The sequence below is a fragment of the Stegostoma tigrinum genome, chromosome 6 (genome assembly GCF_030684315.1).
Source record: "Stegostoma tigrinum isolate sSteTig4 chromosome 6, sSteTig4.hap1, whole genome shotgun sequence".
NCBI lineage: Eukaryota > Metazoa > Chordata > Chondrichthyes > Orectolobiformes > Stegostomatidae > Stegostoma > Stegostoma tigrinum.
In genome coordinates, this window is record NC_081359.1 from 111,289,283 (window position 1) to 111,308,222 (window position 18,940).

At 42.5% G+C, this 18,940-nt stretch overlaps 1 protein-coding gene across 1 annotated transcript in view; it reads left to right on the forward strand.

Moving 5' to 3' along the window:
• Positions 1–18,940, forward strand: part of xrra1 (X-ray radiation resistance associated 1) — a 97,178-nt gene that overhangs the window by 43,797 nt on the left and 34,441 nt on the right. Inside the window, exons 7-12 of the mRNA XM_059646972.1 lie at positions 541–638; positions 4,948–5,093; positions 6,852–6,956; positions 10,585–10,871; positions 15,421–15,473; positions 17,419–17,544. Coding sequence (XP_059502955.1) covers positions 541–638; positions 4,948–5,093; positions 6,852–6,956; positions 10,585–10,871; positions 15,421–15,473; positions 17,419–17,544 — 815 coding nt within the window. The remainder of the gene's footprint in view (positions 1–540; positions 639–4,947; positions 5,094–6,851; positions 6,957–10,584; positions 10,872–15,420; positions 15,474–17,418; positions 17,545–18,940) is intronic.

The following is an 18,940-nucleotide window of genomic DNA, read 5'->3' on the forward strand; positions in this document are numbered from 1 at the left end:
ACACATCCTAAGTCCCCAAAGTCTGTCCACCACCTAGGTTAGGTGTGTGATAGAATAGAAACCTCTACACTTGCCTGAATGAATGCAACTCTAACAATATTCAAAACAGAAGTTGCTAGAGAATCTCAGCAGGTCTGTTGAAGGAAAGCAGAGTTAACATTTTGAGCTCCATGACCCTTCTGATAAACTAGTTCCTGTTTCCTACGGAGGAGAGGTGTTGTATGCTTCGCTGTTCCATATGAAATTTGGCATCCTGGTGTCTGTCCTGAAGAGTGCAAAATGTAAAGATGTGACACATTTACTTCAGTAATATTCTGTTAAGTTAGTTGAACGCAATTTGGCTTTAAAAAACCCGTGCTGGATTTCCTCCATTAATCCACAATTGTTCAAGCAACTATTAATTTTGTCCCTTAGAAATTAAGATGATAGATTACCTGAATTACAATATCTGAACTTGTCTTCACAATTATTACTGCAAATTTGGGTTACCCTGCCTGTATAACCTGTGTGCGTATTTTTATTTTCTCTTTTTTTTCTCAGAACCATTTAAACTGTTTCCTGCTATTCGAGAACTGGATCTCACAATGAATGGTCTGCAGAAAGTGCAGCTGATCTCAGACGATTTCCCTCACTTGGAGGTAAGTTATTCAGTTTAGACTGGTGTCTGATAGTCACAGGAACTGCCCACCAGGCTTACAGGTAAAGTTTGTTGGATGCAACTTCAGTGCCAAGTGTCAATAGGAATTTTTGAGCAGTTTTGTATATAGTGTTGATCTCCCTATTTGAGGTGTACTGTTAGGAAAGATGTTGAAAGCAGTTCAGTGAAAATTTACAAGACTAATACCTGGAATGGGCAGGTTGTCTTTACGTAACAGATTGGAAGGGTCCTACCCGAAACGTCAGCTTTCTTGCTCCTCTGATGCTGCTTGGCCTGCTGTGTTCACCCAGCTCTACACCTTGTTATCTCAGATTCTCCAGCATCTGCAGTTCCTACTATCTCTAGGCTTGTATCTGGTGGTTTTTGGAAGAACGAAAGGTGACTTAATTGAAACATATAAGACTTTGAAGGGTTTTAACAGGATTGATGTGGAGAGAATGCTTTCACTTGTGGGAGAACCTAGAATTAGAGGCCATTGTTTCAACAATAAAGGGTTGCCCATTTATGACAGACTTGAGGAGAAATGTTTTCTCACAGAGGTATGGTGAGTTTTTGGAATTTTCTTCCTCAACACAGTGGAAGTCAAGTCTTTGAATATTTTTAAAGTGGAATAGATAGATTCTTGCTAAACAAGGGTGTGAAGTATTACCAGAGTGGATGGGAATGCAGAGAAATCAGATTAGCCATGATTTTACTGAACGGCGAAGCAGACTCAAGGAACCCAGTGGCCTACTACTAATTCATATGTCGGTTGTAATTTTTCTGGATTTCTCCCACATCAGATACAAGCCTTTCAAACCAAATAGTCAAGGCAGCCAGGCCAATAACTTCTTTATTCTCTCTGTACCGTTCTTGTTATAATCTCTGTAGATCTTTTTAAAATATTACTTCCAGTGCCACGTGCTAGCAACAGCAGGAATAAGAGAATAGTTCGGATGAATGTGTGGCGGGAGGAATGGTATACCAAGGAGGGGTTTAGATTCTTGAGGCATAGGGACCATCTATGGGGAAGGTGGAACCTGTACAAGCCTGATGGGTTGTACCTGGGTAGAGCTGGAACAAACATTCTCGCGAGTGCTTTTGCTAATTCCATTGGAGGGGTTTTAAACTAGTATGGCAGGGGGAATGGGAATTAAAGCATAGTTTAACTAGATCAGATTCAGATCAGAAACAAGAGGATTAGTATTATTATGGAAAAGGTCAGCGCTAAATAAGGAGTAAAAGTTTTAAACTCGAAGAAGACAAATTTTACAAAACTGAGAAATATTTGCCTGAGGTTGACTGGACAGGACTGTTAAAGGATAAATCAGTGGGAGGTACTAAAAAGTGAGATCCTTAGGGCACAAAGCAGACATGTCCCCTCCAGAAATAAGAATGGTACAGCCAAATCTAGACCCCATGGTTGTCTAAAAAAATACAGGAGATTATTAAACAGAGAAAGAAAGCATATGATATTCTCATTAGTGGTAGAGGCAAGGAAACTTAACTCTTCGAAAAGTACCTGGACCTGCATGATAAGTGCTGTAAGCTGTAGAGCTATGCACCATGTGCACAAAAGTGGGATTAGAAAGAACATCTGGGTGTCTTTGGGAAATGGAAAAATTTAGCCAAATAATGCCCCCCCCGTTTCATGGTGCATCATTTCTATGGTTCTAAGGGAAAGTTGAGCTTCCAGGTATTGGCTCATTGGATGACCCATCAAGATTTCATATTTTTTAAAAATATTATTTTATCAAATGACTAAAGAACACTATTGACTAAACATCATTATCACTTGTAGACATACTATAAAATCTAGAAGCGTTTTACTTATCGCGCATCACATTCTCCATAGTTACAGTTTTTATAGCAAATAATTCAGTTTCGTTCAGCTTAGAAAGATCTTTCATGTGAGGACTATATTGTAAAAGCTAGAGTAAGAGGGTGGTTAGGTCCTTTTAAAGATCAGCATGGTGTGGAGCCACAGGAGATGAGGGAGTTTTTTAATGAATATTTCTCCTCTGTGTTTACTGAGGAGAGAATCATGGATGCTGAGGAAACAACGGAAGTAAGTGGGGATGGTTTGGACCACACACATTACCAGAGAGGAGGTGTTTGCAGCCTTAGATTGCATTAAGGTGGATAAGTCCACTGGGCCTGATCAAGTCCATCCTCATAAATTGTGGGGCAAGGGAAGAAATTGCAGGCGCCCTTGCAGAGATTTTTAGCCACTGGTGAAGTTCCAGAAGTCTGGAATGTGGCTAATGTTGTTCTATTGTTTAAGAAAGGTACCAAAGATAAGCCAGGGAACTACAGGCCAGTGAACCTGACATCAGTGGTAAGCAAATTACTGAAGGGAATACTGAGGAACAGGATCAACCAACATTTGGATAGTCAAGATCTCATTAGGGATAGTCAGCATGGATTTGTGCGTGGGAATTCATGGCTGACAAATCTTTTAGAGTTTTTCGAAGAGGTAGCCAAGAAGATAGATGAAGCAAGGGCAGTGGATGTTGTCTATATGGACTTTAGTAGAGTTTTTTACAAGGTCCCACACAGCAGGCTATTCATGAAGGTTAGGTCACATGGGAACCAGGGAGAGGTAACTAACTGGATTTAAAACTTGCTTGAAGATTGGAAGCAGGGGGTGATGGTTGAAGGTTGCTTCTCGGTCTGGAGTCTTGTGACTAGTGGTGTGCCACAAGGGTCAGTGTTGGGACCTTTGTTATTTGTTATTTACATCAATGATCTGAATGTGAATGTACAAGTCGTGATTATTCAGTTTTGAATGATACAAAGTTGGGAGGTATAGTTGATAGCGAGGAAGGTTATCTTAAATTACAGAGGGATCTCAATCAGATGGGGCAGTAGGCTAAGATTGGCAAATGCAATTCAAACAGATATGTGTGAGGTGTTGCACTTTGGAAAGTCAAACCAAGATAGGACTTATACAGTAAATGGTAAGGTCCTGAGGAGTGTTATGGAACAGAGAGATCTTGAAGTGCAAATACATAGTTAATTGAAAGTGACTTCACAGGTAAAAAGGGTGGTGAAGAAGGCATTTGGCATGCTGGCACTGGTTGAGGCATTGCGTATAGGAGTTAGGACATTTTGTTAATGTCGTATATAGTTCAAAGGGAAAGTTGAGCTCCAGGTATTGGTTCAGGGGATGACCTATCATGAGGCCGTGCTTGGAGTATTGTGTACAGTTTTGGTCACCCTATTATAGAAAAGTATAGTTAAAATGAAAGTGTGCAAAGAAGATTTATGAGCATGTTGCCATGACTAGTAAGCCTGAGTTATAGGGAGAGGTTGGCCATCATAGGACTTTACTTTTCAAATGTAGGAGATTGGGGGGTGACCTTACTGAGGTATATAAAATCATGAGGGGCATAGATAGGATGAATGCATATAGTCTTTTTCCCAGCGATGGGGAATTGAAAACTAGAGGGTATAGGTTTAAGGTGAGGGGGGGGGGGGGAAAGATTTAAGAAGGACTTGAGGGGCAATGTCTTCATGCAGAGATTGGTGTGTTTACGCAATAGGCTGCCAAAGAAAGTGGATGAGGCAAGTACAGTAGCAACATTTTTTAAAAAAAATTGATAGGTACATGAATGAGAAGAGTTTAGGGGGATGTGGACCAAATGTGGGCAGTTGGAACTAGCTGAGTGGGCACCATGGTCAGCATGGGCCAGTTTGGGCCGAAAGACCTGTTTCCATGCTGTATTACTGTATGACTCAATGACTCTATAAATCTTACAGTCTCTTTTCCTCTGTTTCTATGTTTCTAGGGAAGCCTGCAACCTGATGTCAAAATGGCAACCCCATCCTCTTCTCTATTGCAACAGGAAACATGTTAATTTTGTACTTTAGTAGAAATGCTGATCAGCTACTTTTGATCTTAACTTCCTTTCATCTTCAAAGCAAAGGGATAGTTTAAGCATGACTATTTACAGCTTGTGACTTATAACACCTTTCTGCTAATCTAGGAGACTTTGGATCTCCTGGATGTTGACCTAGAAATAGCTGTCATTGTCTCCAAATGTAAATATGTGACACCTCCTCTACAGTGAAACCTGGTCCTCCTTTCACCCCAACAATCAAACTGCCTAGACTTTACTCAGACAGATTTCAGTACATGTTACATAACCCCTTTCATTTACCATAAATTTAAAGACAGAGATCCTTACTCTTAGAAACCAAAGATACATTCCAAAAACATCACAATCTTGTAAATTTCACAATTGTAGCACAATAAGGATTGTCTCTTCTTCTCCTTGTAACTGTAATTTTGTGTTCATATGTTTCAGGTGCTGAATCTGTCCTATAACAAACTGTCTAACACGGACATTCTGACACTGGGGCTCATTCCTCAACTCAAAATTCTCCACCTGACTGGCAATAATCTGGACTCATTTCCCCCAGATCTAACAATACCCTGTGATGCCTTAGATCGGTATGTGTGCAGAGAAAGGTTAAGGGGTAAAGCGTGTGGTGTGTCTTTTAATAGTGGTGTTCAGATTATGGAAGGTTTTAGTAGATTAAATAAGGGAAAATATTGAAGATCATCAGTCCAGTTTGATGTATACTCTAGTAAGCTCTAGTTAGGCCCCATTTAGAATACTGTGTCCAATTTTGGGCCCCACACCTCAGGAACGACATACTGGCGCTGGAGCGTGTCCAGCAGAGATTCACACGGATGATCCCTGGAATGGTAGGTTTAACATATGATGAACGGCTAAGGATCCTGGGATTGTATTCATTAGAGTTTAGAAGGTTGAGGGGAGATCTAATGGAAACTTAACAAGACAAGCTCTGTCCTTGGGCCTCTACTGTTTGTAATTTTTATTAATGACTTGGATGAGGGGATTGAAGGATGGGTCAGCAAGTTTGCAGACGACACAAAGGTCGGAGGTGTCGTTGACAGTGTAGAGGGCTGTTGTAGGCTGCAGCGGGACATTGACAGGATGCAGAGATGGGCTGAGAGGTGGCAGATGGAGTTCAACCTGGATAAATGCGAGGTGATGCATTTTGGAAGGTCGAATTTGAAAGCTGAGTACAGGATTAAGGATAGGATTCTTGGCAGCGTGGAGGAACAGAGGGATCTTGGTGTGCAGATACATAGATCCCTTAAAATGGCCACCCAAGTGGACAGGGTTGTTAAGAAAGCATATGGTGTTTTGGCTTTCATTAACAGGGGGATTGAGTTTAAGAGTCGTGAGATCTTGTTGCAGCTCTATAAAACTTTGGTTAGACCGCACTTGGAATACTGCGTCCAGTTCTGGGCGCCCTATTATAGGAAAGATGTGGATGCTTTGGAGAGGGTTCAGAGGAGGTTTACCAGGATGCTGCCTGGACTGGAGGGCTTATCTTATGAAGAGAGGTTGACTGAGCTCGGTCTCTTTTCATTGGAGAAAAGGAGGAGGAGAGGGGACCTAATTGAGGTGTACAAGATAATGAGAGGCATAGATAGAGTTGATAGCCAGAGACTATTTCCCAGGGCAGAAATGGCTAGCACGAGGGGTCATAGTTTTAAGCTGGTTGGTGGAAAGTATAGAGGGGATGTCAGAGGCAGGTTCTTTACGCAGAGAGTTGTGAGAGCATGGAATGCGTTGCCAGCAGCAGTTGTGGAAGCAAGGTCATTGGGGTCATTTAAGAGACTGCTGGACATGCATATGGTCACAGAAATTTGAGGGTGCATACATGAGGATCAATGGTCGGCACAACATTGTGGGCTGAAGGGCCTGTTCTGTGCTGTACTGTTCTATGTTCTATGTTCTATGTTCTATAATGTATGGTTTAGAAAGGGTGGACGCTGCAAAGTTGTTTCTGTTTGGCAGGGAGACTAGGACCCGTGGGCACAGCCTTAGAATTAGAGGGGGTAAATTTAAAACAGAAATGAGGAGGCATTTCTTCAGCCAGAGAGTGGTGGGCTTGTGGAATTCATTGCCACGGAGTACAGTGGAGGCCGGGACATTGGATGCCTTCAAGGCAGAGATTGACAAATTCTTGATGTCACAAGGAATCAAAGGCTACGGGGAGAGTGCAGGGAAGTGGAGTTGAAATGCCCATCAGCCACGATTTAAATGGCGGAGTGGACTCGATGGGCCGAATGGCCTTACTTCCACTCCTAAGTCTTATGGTCTTATACAAAGTTCACTGACTATTTCTTATCGCTTTGTGTGTGTGTGTGTGTCTGCGTGCATGTATGCAGGCTCAAGAACCCTTTGCCAAGGTTTTCTGCACTTGAGGTTCTGATGTTGGACGATAACAGATTATCTGACCCCTGCGTGTTTTCAAGTCTGGCCAATCTTCACAGGTAAGGTTAATCATTGCATCACCAATCAAACTTCTTCCTTCTGTCTTGCAGAATATTATGCTTCCAGACCTAGCTGGTAGAATGTAGTTAGCAGGCTTTATTCGCAGATGGATGATAGATAAATGCCATGTGAGAGATTGTAGCATTTCAATTTTATCAGGCTGGAATTTAATGCCCTTTTGCTTCCAGAGGCAGGTTCAGGAGCCAAGTAGCTCAGGGGAGGGTGACTGATGAAATTGGATGGGAGGGTGCAGAATGAAAATCTTCCTGTCTTCCCATCTACATCTGATGGAATCAGGAGGGGAGGGGAGTCTCAAAGACATCTATCCTACCCAGACAGGAGTGGTAGCCTAAAGGATGCCATCTAAGGGCCTCATCCCACTGCCATTAAATTTCTTGCCACCCAGGCAAAATGCACAGCAACTGCCTATGATGAAGATGGTAAGGGGATCTCTTGTACTTAAGTACCATGTGCCCAATCGAGGGATCCAGCATCAGGAAAGTGTGACCTTACAATCTCCACCCTCCCAGTGTCCCTCTGCCTGCAACCCCATCCCAATTTAACTTTCTCTGGAGTTTCCATTGGCCCAAATGCAGTCCCAGTAGTAGCCAAGATGCCCGGTGGTATTTCCACCCTCTGATTGCTCAGTAGCTGCTATGATCTTCACCCTGCACCCTTCTGTTTTCTTATGCAGAGAAATCATAAAGTTACTATTCCACCAGACGGTTCTGTGATCTTTTGCAGCTGAAGGCCTTAGCAGGAAGTGGGGGATTTCCTGCTACTGGGAAGCCACATCATTCCATCAGGGCTCCCAGAGATTGAATCTGGGAGGTGCCACCTCATTTTGTTTCAGAGCTTGAGCCCTTCGTTGTGCACATTAAATTTCTGCAGGTTTACTAACTTGTGGAAACCATGCACCTTTATGCAACTAAGATAACAAAGTGTGAAGCTGGATGAACACAGCAGGACAAGCAGCATCATCTCAGGAGCTTTTGTGCAGAGCTGGGCTGAGAGGTGGCAAATGGAGTTTAATGCAGACAAGTGTGAGGTGATGTACTTTGGTAGGAGTAACCGGAAGGCAAAGTACAGGGCTAATGGTAAGATTCTTAGTAGTGTAGATGAGCAGAGAGATCTTGGTGTCCATGTACACAGACCCTTGTAAGTTTCCACCCAGGTTGACAGGGCTGTTAAGAAGGCATACAGTGTTTTAGCTTTTATTAATAGAGGGATCGAGTTCCGGAACCAAGAGCTTATGCTGCAGCTGTACAAAACTCTGGTGCGGCCACACTTGGAGTATTGCGTACAGTTCTGGTCACCGCATTATAAGAAGGATGTGGAAGCTTTGGAAAGGGTGCAGAGGAGATTTACTAGGATGTTGCCTGGTATGGAGGGAAGGTCTTACAAGGAAAGGCTGAGGGGCTTGAGGCTGTTTTCATTAGAGAGAAGAAGGTTGAGAGGTGACTTAATTGAAACACATAAAATAATCAGAGGGTTAGATAGGGTGGATAGGGAGAGCCTTTTTCCTAGGATGGTGACGGCGAGCACGAGGGGGCATAGCTTTAAATTGAGGGGTGAAAGATATAGGACAGATGTCAGAGGTAGTTTCTTTACTCAGAGAGTAGTAAGGGAATGGAACGCTTTGCCTGCAATGGTAGTAGATTCACCAACTTTGGGTACATTTAAGGCGTCATTGGATAAGCATATGGACGTACATGGAATAGTGTAGGTTAGATGGGCTTCAGATCGGTATGACAGGTCGGCACAACATCGAGGGCCGAAGAGCCTGTACTGTGCTGTAATGTTCTATGTTCTACGATGTCATAATGACATCATGTGATAGTTTAACATACTTACATAAATACACAACAGTAAGATCTCATGATTGGTTTCTTTCTGAATCTTTGAGGACAAGTTTTGTGAACAAGTTACTTTCCTAAACATCCTCACAATAACTATACTTAACTGAACCCTCTGTCTATGTTTGTTACAGTAGCCTAAAATTATACTATGATCACTTATGGTCAATGCTGTCTCTGTCCCTCATTTCCATGCATTAGCACTGGAACTGAACAAGCACTGAACATTTTATCAGATAGCACTAGAAGTATCCTGCTAGGCACTTAACATCTAGATGAAAATGATATATTTAGTTCACTGTTTCAAATAACTTTCTGATCTCCTTAAAAACATTACCTTTGCAACACTATCACTACACATCTGTTTCACCTTTAAAATTCCCAGATGTTAATAACACACACCTTGATCACAATGAATATAAAAATACGGCAATCCCTGCATAATTCTTGGCATTTCTTCTGTCCTGCAAACTTTAAAACAACTGTTCACCATGACTTGCTGATTTCTGTTCTTTATCTGTTTTTTATCATCCTATTCCCTAAACCCCAATTTTGTTCACAAGTCTTTTTGTGTTACTTTGTCAGAAGTTTTCTTAAAATCCATTGAGTCAAAATCCCACTGCTTTCCCTTCATCTGCCTTCTCTATTACAACATCAAACTTTCAATTAGATTTGTCCAGGGCATGATTATTTTTAAGAATAAATCACCTTTTCTCTTGTGTGCTATTATGTTTAACTTGGAAAGCATAATCATCAATTATTTACATATCTTGTTCATAGGAAAATGCATTATTCATCAGGTGAATGAGAAGGAAGTATGTTCCTGGAGAGTCAACAGGGATGTAGTGTGAAGATTAGTGTATAGGATTAGTCTATCAAAACATATGTAGGATAGAGGTTGTGGAAGTGAGGGTGGTGATGGGTAGTTATGGGTGTTACTTTTAATTGCTGCTCTCTGTTCTTAAAAAGTATGAATGGGTCCATTTTAAAACGAAATCAGAAAACTAAATCCAATGTGGTTTGTGTGAGGAAAAACTAGATAATGTAGACTGTTTTATTTTCTCCAGAACTGGAGGATAGGACCTGAGCCTGAGAGTAATCTGTAGAAAGCAATATTTCAGTGAGTGAGTGATGTATCGTTCAAATTAAAATTGTACATATGTAATTCAGAAAATAACATTTTGTTATACGGCTTATGAGTATGTTGAGGTGTAGTGAGTGTACTCTGCTTGAAATAAACAGGTGACATTAGACCAATTGTTCACAAAATATTCCTTTCTTGGATTTTTCCTTACCTCATATCTGGATTTGTTGTAGACTCATTGATAAGACATTGATCTCTGTAGCTCATCAGCAACTCCTTTTATCATTGTATCAAGTGACTGCTTGATTGCAGAAAGAGAAGTAGACTTTTTTATCATCCAGTAAATCCTGTATTTCAAAGAGAGAGGATCACAGACAGATTAGTCAAACCAAACCTTTTCTTCACCACTCCAGTGGGCAGTTCCAAAAGTTCTCCATTCTCTTAGCCTTGTACATCTTCACAAGGAGGGGCTGAGTAACTAGTTGAGAAAAGGGAAATGCACCAGTCCTCATTATGCATCATCATTTCTTGTCATTGAATTACCTGACCTTCAGTGTAGGGCTGAACATTTTACCTTTGATTTCTCAATAAAATTGTCACCTATCCCTCCAACAACCCCCAAGCTCACCCTTTAATCCACCTGCAATATCGTACCTTACCAGTGTTTTCTTTTTCAATGTTATATAGCTTAAAGTACTTAAACCTCGACAAGAACAACTTCACTGGGGTTCCCTACCTGCAGCAGATGGCACTCTCACTGCTGGAGAGGACTGAAGATGATCCACTTTGCCAGTCCATTGTAAACCAATTCAAACAGCCCATTCAGTGTCCAAAAGGGGAGGAAATGGAGACTAATGAGTTTCAATCTGATATTGAAGCCAGCAAAGAAAAGCTAAAAATAACTGAAACAGAGGAGAAAACAGTGGAAGAGATAGGAGAGAAGACGGAAGAGTGGGAAAATAATGTTACTGATGGTGGGTTTATTTTACAATTTGTTTTTCATCCCTTTCCCTAAATATGTGATCACAGATGATGGCTGCCTTCTGATAGCAGAGTGAGCCTGGAAGAGATGGACTGTCAGAGATGATTTGATGATGGGAGACCAGTCCACTTGCCCTTACCCAAAGTCCACTATCTGCACTTTATAACACTAGATAAGGGACAAGAGTCAGGGTTGTCCAAAATCCTACAGCAACACTCCAGATGTTTGACACCATCTAGGACAAATTTCATTTGATTCGGATCCTATCCACCCATGGCTGCAACATGACTGCAATATGTACAAACCACGGAATGCATTGCAGCAACTCACAAAAGCTGCTCTGTTGGAAATCATGATTCTGTGCCCACCACCTCCTTGGCAAACAAAAGCAGCTGGTGCATGAGAGCACAGCTACTATCAAGACCCTATCAGGTAACTCACCATGATGACTTGGACATGTATTAGTCCTTCGTTTGATTGTCAAAGAGTCGTACAATTATATAGCAGGGAAACACACCCTCGCTCCAACTTGTCCGTGCTAACCAGGCATCCCAAGCTGACCTACTCCATTTGCCGGCATTTGGCTCATATCCCTCTAAACCCTACTTATTCATGTACCCATCTCCACCACATCCTCTGACAGCTTGTCCTATACATGCGGCTGAGCTCATGATCGAACTGCACTTTTGCCACACCGGGACAGGCAATGAATAACAATGTGTAAAAGCTACCTCTGAAGAATGAATTTGACATGTCCCAGAGCATTAAGCACTGGTCCAACGTCCCATTGTGGGTTAGATGGCCGTGTAGAAAAGTGGGGGGCATTTAATCAAGCGGAAGTATGGCATTGAGAGTCCATTGGCATCCAAACAGATTAAGTCAGTGGTGGGAAGGTCTATGGACTGTCATTACCACTTATCCCCACCCCGCCCCACCCCCCTCCCAGCAAAAGCATCTCAATTCCACCGGTATGAATAGAGAGCAGGCTGGAAACTCGCCATGCATGGAGGGGGCACCCAAACAGGTTTGGGGTTGCTTTCAGGTTTCTGAGGTTTAGGAGGGTTACCGATCGTTCAACAGCACTCAGTGCCTGATTGAGGGATACAGTAGCAGGAAGGTTTTTTTGGGGATAGATTGCAGCTTCTGTGCTGAGTGTCACCCCCTGTGTTTGCTGTAAAACCAATCTTAGTCCTCCAATGAATCCAACCCCTCAAAAGCACCCCCAATCCTACAAGCTATTATTCAAGTGGCCTGGGATCCAGTATGATCCTATATCTCTGGTGAATACCATACTGTCTGTAGTCAGTAGCTGCTCAGTGACAAAGCCATTAACAAAGCTGCTGGACTGGTTGCTCTTGGTAGGTGGGGTATCTTTCCCTAGGGTCTTTAATACCAGTAAAGGCCTTTTGTGGCCTGTCAAATGTTTGAGGGGAATATGATTTAGCAGCCCTTCCTGAAAAGAAGGCATGGGGAATTTTAGTTGTGGTGCTTACACAGGATTCTGCACATTGAGTTCAATACCATAGTGTCTATTTACAAAGCCCTCGCATTACCACTGAAGCATCAAATTGCAAAGTATTTTAGATCCTGGTCCTCTGCCTTCCATCCTCCTTTCTTCCAATGACAAAAGGACTTCCAGCCAGCACAATCCCTTATTCTCACATTTTCTTCAATTACAAATACAAAAGTATGAGAGCGCATACAATCAAAACTGAGGGACTGCTGCATTGTCATAGTATCAGTACTGAGGGAGTGCCGCACTGTCGGAGGGTCAGTACTGAGGGAGTGCCGCACTGTCGGAGGGTCAGTGCTGAGGGAGTGCCGCACTGTCGGAGGGTCAGTACTGAGGGAGTGCCGCACTGTCAGAGGGTCAGTACTGAGGGAGCGTCGCACAGTCAGAGGGTCAGTACTGAGGGAGTGCCGCACTGTCAGAGGGTCAGTACTGAGGGAGTGCCGCACAGTCAGAGGGTCAGTACTGAGGGAGTGCCGCACTGTCAGAGGGTCAGTACTGGGGGAGGGGTGCATTGTCGGAGGGCGAGTCGTAAGAGAGCTGCTGTTGTCTGAGGGTCAGTGCTGAGACAGTTGGTGCAGTCTGAGAGTCAGTACGGAGGGAGTGTGGAGTTGTCTGAGGGTCAGCACTGGGGAAGTGCTACACTGTCACAGTATAATCCTGATAGAGTGCTGTTCTGTCAGAGGATTGGCACTCAGGCAGTGCTACAGTATCAGAGGGTCAGTGCTGAGGGACTGCTACACTATCAGAGGGTCAGTGCTGAGGCAATGCTGCACTGATGGTAGGTCCGTACTGAGGGAATGCTGCACTGATGTTAGGTCAGTACTGAGGCAGTGTGGAGCTGTCTGAGGGTTAGCACAACAACCCTCCAGTCTTGGTAACATCCTTGTAAATCTTTTTTGCACCCTTTTCAGTTAATAACATCCTTCCTGTAATAGGATGACCAGAATTGTATGCAGTACTCCAAATGTGGTCTTACCAGTGTCTTGGACAGGCATAACATATGCTCCAACTCCTGCACTCAGTGCTGTTGCCGATGAAGGCAAGCATGCCTTCTTCACAACCCTGTCTAAATGTGATGCCACTTTCAAGGAACTAGGTACATAGACCTCAGGGCCCTACAATTAACAATGTAAGTCCGTGCCCTGGTTTGTCTTACCAAAATCAACACTTGGCAGTTATCTAACTCAAACTCCTTCTGCCTCTCCTTGGCACACTGACCCAGTTGATCAAGATCCCAGTGTACTCTTAGGTAACCTTCTTCATTGTCACTATACCACCTATTTAGGTGTCATCTGCAAACTTACTCACCATGCTTCCTATATTCTAATCCAAATCATTTATATAAATGATGAAAAACAGTGGCACTGATCCTTGCAGCGCATCACTATTTGCAGGCCTCCAGTCTGAACAACAATCCTCTGCCACCATCCTTTGTCTGCTATGGTCAAGCCAATTTGTACCATTTGGCTAGTTTTCCCTGGATCCCGTGTGATCTAACCTTACTAACCAGTCTACTGTGAGGAACCTTGCCGAAGGCCTTGCTAAAGTCAATCTAGACAATATCTAACCACTCGGCCTTCATCTTATCTTCTTGGTCACTTCTTCGAAAAATTCAGTCAAGTTTGTAGGACACAATTTCCCACGCACAAAACCATGCTGACTATCCCTAATCAGTCCTTATCTTTCCAAAAAGCATATATATATCCTTTCTCTCAGAATCCCCTCCAACAACTTACTCATTACTGATGTCAGGCTCACTAGTCTGTGGTTTCCTGCTTTTTCCTTGCAGATTTCTTAAGTAATGGCACAACATTAGCTCCCTCTAGTCTTTCAGCACCTTACCCATGGTGTCGACAATAATCCCCACTAGGGGCACAGCAGTCTCATCCCTAGTTTCCCACAATGACCTGGGATACCCTTGATCAGGTCCCAAGGCCCCTTTATGGTTTAAGATGCACACACCTCCTCATCTCTGATGTGGACTGTTTTCAAGACAACACCATTTATTTCGTTGAGTTCCCTAGCTTCCATGTTTTTTTCCATAGCAAATACCAACATGAAGTATTTGTGTAGGATCACATCCATCTCCTATACAATTGCAACTCCAACAACAATCAAGAAACTTGACACCATCCAGGACAAATAAACCCCCTTAACTGTCACTACATCCACAAATACCCACTTCTTGCACCATGAGCTCAGTAACATCAATGTGTATTATCTAAAAGATGCACTCCAGAATTAGACAGCACCTTCCAAAGGCAAGACCACTACCATCACAAAGGACAGGGCAGCAGATACATGGGAACACATGTATGTGCAGGAACTCCTGGGTCAAAATCCTAGAATTCCCTCATTAAGGACATTGTGGGTCAACCTACAGCACCTGGACTGCAAGAGTTCAAGAGGGCGGCATGGTGGCTCAGTGGTTAGCCCTGCTGCCTCACAGTGCCATGGACCCAGGTTTGATTCCACCCTTGGGTGACTGTCTGTGTGGAGTTTGCATATTCTCCCCATGGGTTTCCTTGGGTGCTCCGGTTTCCTCCCACAGTTCAAAGGTGTGCAGGCTAGGTAGATTGGCCATGCTGAATTACCTGTAGTGTTCAGGGATGTGTAGATTAGGTTTAGAGGGGGATGGGTCTGGGTGAGATGCTCTGAGGGTCAGTGTGCACTTGCTGGGCTGAAGGGCCTGTTTCCACACTGTAGGGATTCTATCATCTCTATGATGATCTCAGAAGGCAGCTACCCCCCATCTTCTCAAGGGAAACAAGGGATGTGCAATAAATACTGGTCCAGCAAGTGATGCCCACATCCCATAAAAAAATTTTAAAAAGTGAACTTGTCATTGGTGAGAATTTGCTATGTCTTTCCGAATTTCTGTGTTTTTCTGAAGACACTTCAAAAAAATAATACTTGATGAGCCATAAAATGCTTTCTGACAAAATGAGTTTGTGAAATGTGAGTCTGTGTTTCTTTCTGTCTAACTTTGCATTTAAAAGCTTATTTATGTTCTCTGCATTTTCTTTAGTGACCTTCACTCACAGTGACTCAGAGTCAAATATTCCCTTTCCCATTATGCAGGTAAGATATCCTGAGTGGGGGCAGGGCATATTGTTGTGTGTTTAAATTTCTTAAGAATGGTTGTGGCAGCTTCATATTTTGGCACTCTCAAGGACTGCAGCAGATCAAGAAAGCAACTCACCACCACATCCCATGGACTAATATAAAAAATATAAAAGAAACTCCCAGCAGGAATCAGGGACTTTGTAGAATGCAGTTTTCTGAGTTGTGCTCTGCTCAGGAGTTTAACTTACACAATCTTCCCCCAGTATTATAATCTTTCAAAGCAAAATGGATGTCGGCACCACTATCTGCAAGTCCTCCTCCAAGCCATTCAACATTCTGACTCGGAAATCTATCGTCCTGTTCCCTCACTGAACTCTGGGGTCTGTTGTGATGGATTCCCTCACTTCCGGGTTTCCTTCTTAGTGGAATGAAAATGTATTCCATATGTATATACCCCAGAGTTTAAAAACCAGGTGGGAAAACACACCGACGCTTCATTGGAGGCTGCACTTCAGATGTTACCAAACAGGGTAACGAAACATCTGCAGAACAACAAACCAGCTCAGCGAACCAACTTCAACACCCACAACCCAAGATGCAGATCTACTCCAAAACCTTGGAGACAGGTAGATGTCTGGCACCAAGAGGCCATTTTGTCCAGTGTGTCTGCATTGGCTTATAAAGAGCTGTCAGCCCTATTCCCACGTTCAGGCATGCTCCATAACCCTGTTATGACGTCTCAGGTGCATTTCCAAATTTTCTTTTAATGCAATGAGAGTTTCTATCCCATCACATTTTCTGAACTTCAGACCCATATCACTCTGTGAGTGAACAAATTACTCCACAATTTTCCCCAGTTCTTCGACCAACACCCCTGTTATTGCCCTCTCATAGTAGAAACATATACCTTCTACTCACTCTGTTTCACCCTTTCATAATTTTACACATCTTAATTCAATCTCCCTTCAGCCTCTTTTCTTTCACAGAGACCAATGTCAACTTAGACAGTCTTTCCTCATCGCTACAATTCTCCATTCCTGACAGTGTCAAATCTCCTCTGTGCTCTCCCTAGTGTAATCACAACCTTCCTGTATTCTAATGGTGAAGACTGTACACAGAGTTACAACCCACTTTGGAAAGTGCACTCATACTTGAGTTCCACTATTCCTGGAATCATCACAAAAGGTAAAAATTTAATCAATGTACTCAAAGTCCCCAACTTACCTGTCTGATGGATTCAGGATAACAGAAAACACTAACTAGGTTTCTGTACTTCACAAGAAACTACCATTTGTTCCAAACAAATCAACTGTAACTACACTAAAACAAAAATATGAATTATCAACATAACTGTTTGAGATAAAACTATAACCCCCTTCTTAAATCCTTATGTACACGAACAAACAAATATGGGTGCAGGAAAAAATTACTGGGGGACATATTTTGATGACAGCTTTGTTCTTCAATTTCCTTATTACAGATGCTTTTATTATTTGCGGAAGACACAGGGTATTTGGCATACTAATTGTGAGTCTTGTTGTTTATTGGTAGCAACTTGCAGGAAGTGTGAGAGAGAATATTCAGCTGTACTCCAGACTTTGGTTACTTCACTCCAAGTTGAGAGAGAGATAGAAAGCGATCTTGTTTTTCTGCAATCTGGAGGATTCTCCTCCTGTATTGTAAGCACTTTAGCTGTTCATCTGCTCAGGAACCAATCAGAGAGTTGCTGTCACTCTGAAGAAGAGTCATATTGGATTCAAAACATTGACTCTGTTCCTCTCTCCACAGATTCTACCAGAATGCAGAATTTTTCCAACACTTGTTGCTTTTATTTCAGACTTACAGCATTGGCATTTTGCTTTTATTGTGATACCAGTAATGATTGAGGTGGCGTATTATGTTCATTTTTAGGATGTTTGAACAAAATAAAAATTATCCTTCTCTCATTCCTTTGTTTCAGGGGCAAGAGAGTTTGGCAGCATTGCTTCAGCCTCCCAAAATAAAACCAATGTGTTTTCTGAAACAGAAGAATGAATTTCTCCCTCCATTCTCAGGGCTCAGACACCTCAGCCTTGCAAAAAATAAGGTAATGTCTAGATTCCATTTCAGTTACTCTCATTCCCCAATGTCCTTTAGTTTTTCCCTCAGTTATCTGATTGCATACATGAGGATTGATGGCAAGAATTACAGTCAACTCCCTAATTCTACCCGTGGTAAGTTGCTGCAGACAAATGATGATTGTGGGCCACCAAGTTGCATCAGAATAATTCTGGACATTTGAGATCCAGATTTATTCTAATTCACACTGCAGCTGTTTTAGTTTAATGTGACACTTTCCAACTTGGAGAGTTAGTGGATCATTGATCAACATGTACAGTCAATCATTGAATTATGGATATTTTTCTTCAGTGACAACGGAAGAGATAAAAACACCACAAGCAGGCACAACAGTGCCAACAGCCAACCCCTGAGAACAGTCAATCTCTCACACACACACACACACACACACACACACACACACACACACACACACACACAGTTTTTGATATATGGCACCTGTATTTGTACAACATACTGATGATCCTTCAAGAGGTCATATCCAGTCTTCTGGACCTATCTGGTATAATTAGTGAAGTAAGGAAGTTACTATCATCTGAAGAATTCTTTTGATTTAGAGTTAGAGATGAGGAATAAATGCTGGCCCAGCCAATGATGCCTCGCATGAACAAATAAACAAAATTAATATAGATACCTATAACTCATACAGACTGTGTGTAATAGGGTTTGTTTTATTATGTCATTGACCTGATTTAGTTGGATCTTAGCCAGATATTTCAATCTTCTTAGTCCTCCAAATAGGCAAGGAGAGTAGTTTCCTGCTAAAAGTAAAATAAGATACAAAAGTGAGTTCTGCCCCCAAAACATCTTGTTCTATTTTTGAATTCAGTTGTAATGGGACAGGAAAGGTATCTGAACTGTTGCAGTTTATGAATCCATGGAACCAATATTTCAGTGACCAAATGGTCAACCTGTAGAACCAGTTCACTATTTATAATTACATGGATTGTGTGTCACTGGTAAAATGAACATTTGTTTCCCATCCCCTAATTGCCTTTGAATTGAGGGGCATTGCTGCACCATTTCAGAGAGCAGTTAATGTGGGACTCTGGAACACTAGTCCAGTGAAATTAACACTGCAACAATACCTTCCCCAACTGAATAGCTGTTTCAAAGACCCAGCACAGGAATGATGAGCCAAGCAAATTCTTCCCAGTCTTTGAAGCAGCTTTAGTTGCCGTCCCCTATTCAGCTGCTAAACTGAGCCAGAAAGATGTCAGGATGAGGAGGACCATAAGGTGAAAACCCTGTAGACGCCAGATTCAGGGTATTTTCCTCATGCACAGCTAAGCCTTGGACATCACTGGAACAGTGCCAGGTGGAAAAAACACATGGAAAGACTGCACTTAACAAATGGGTCCCTT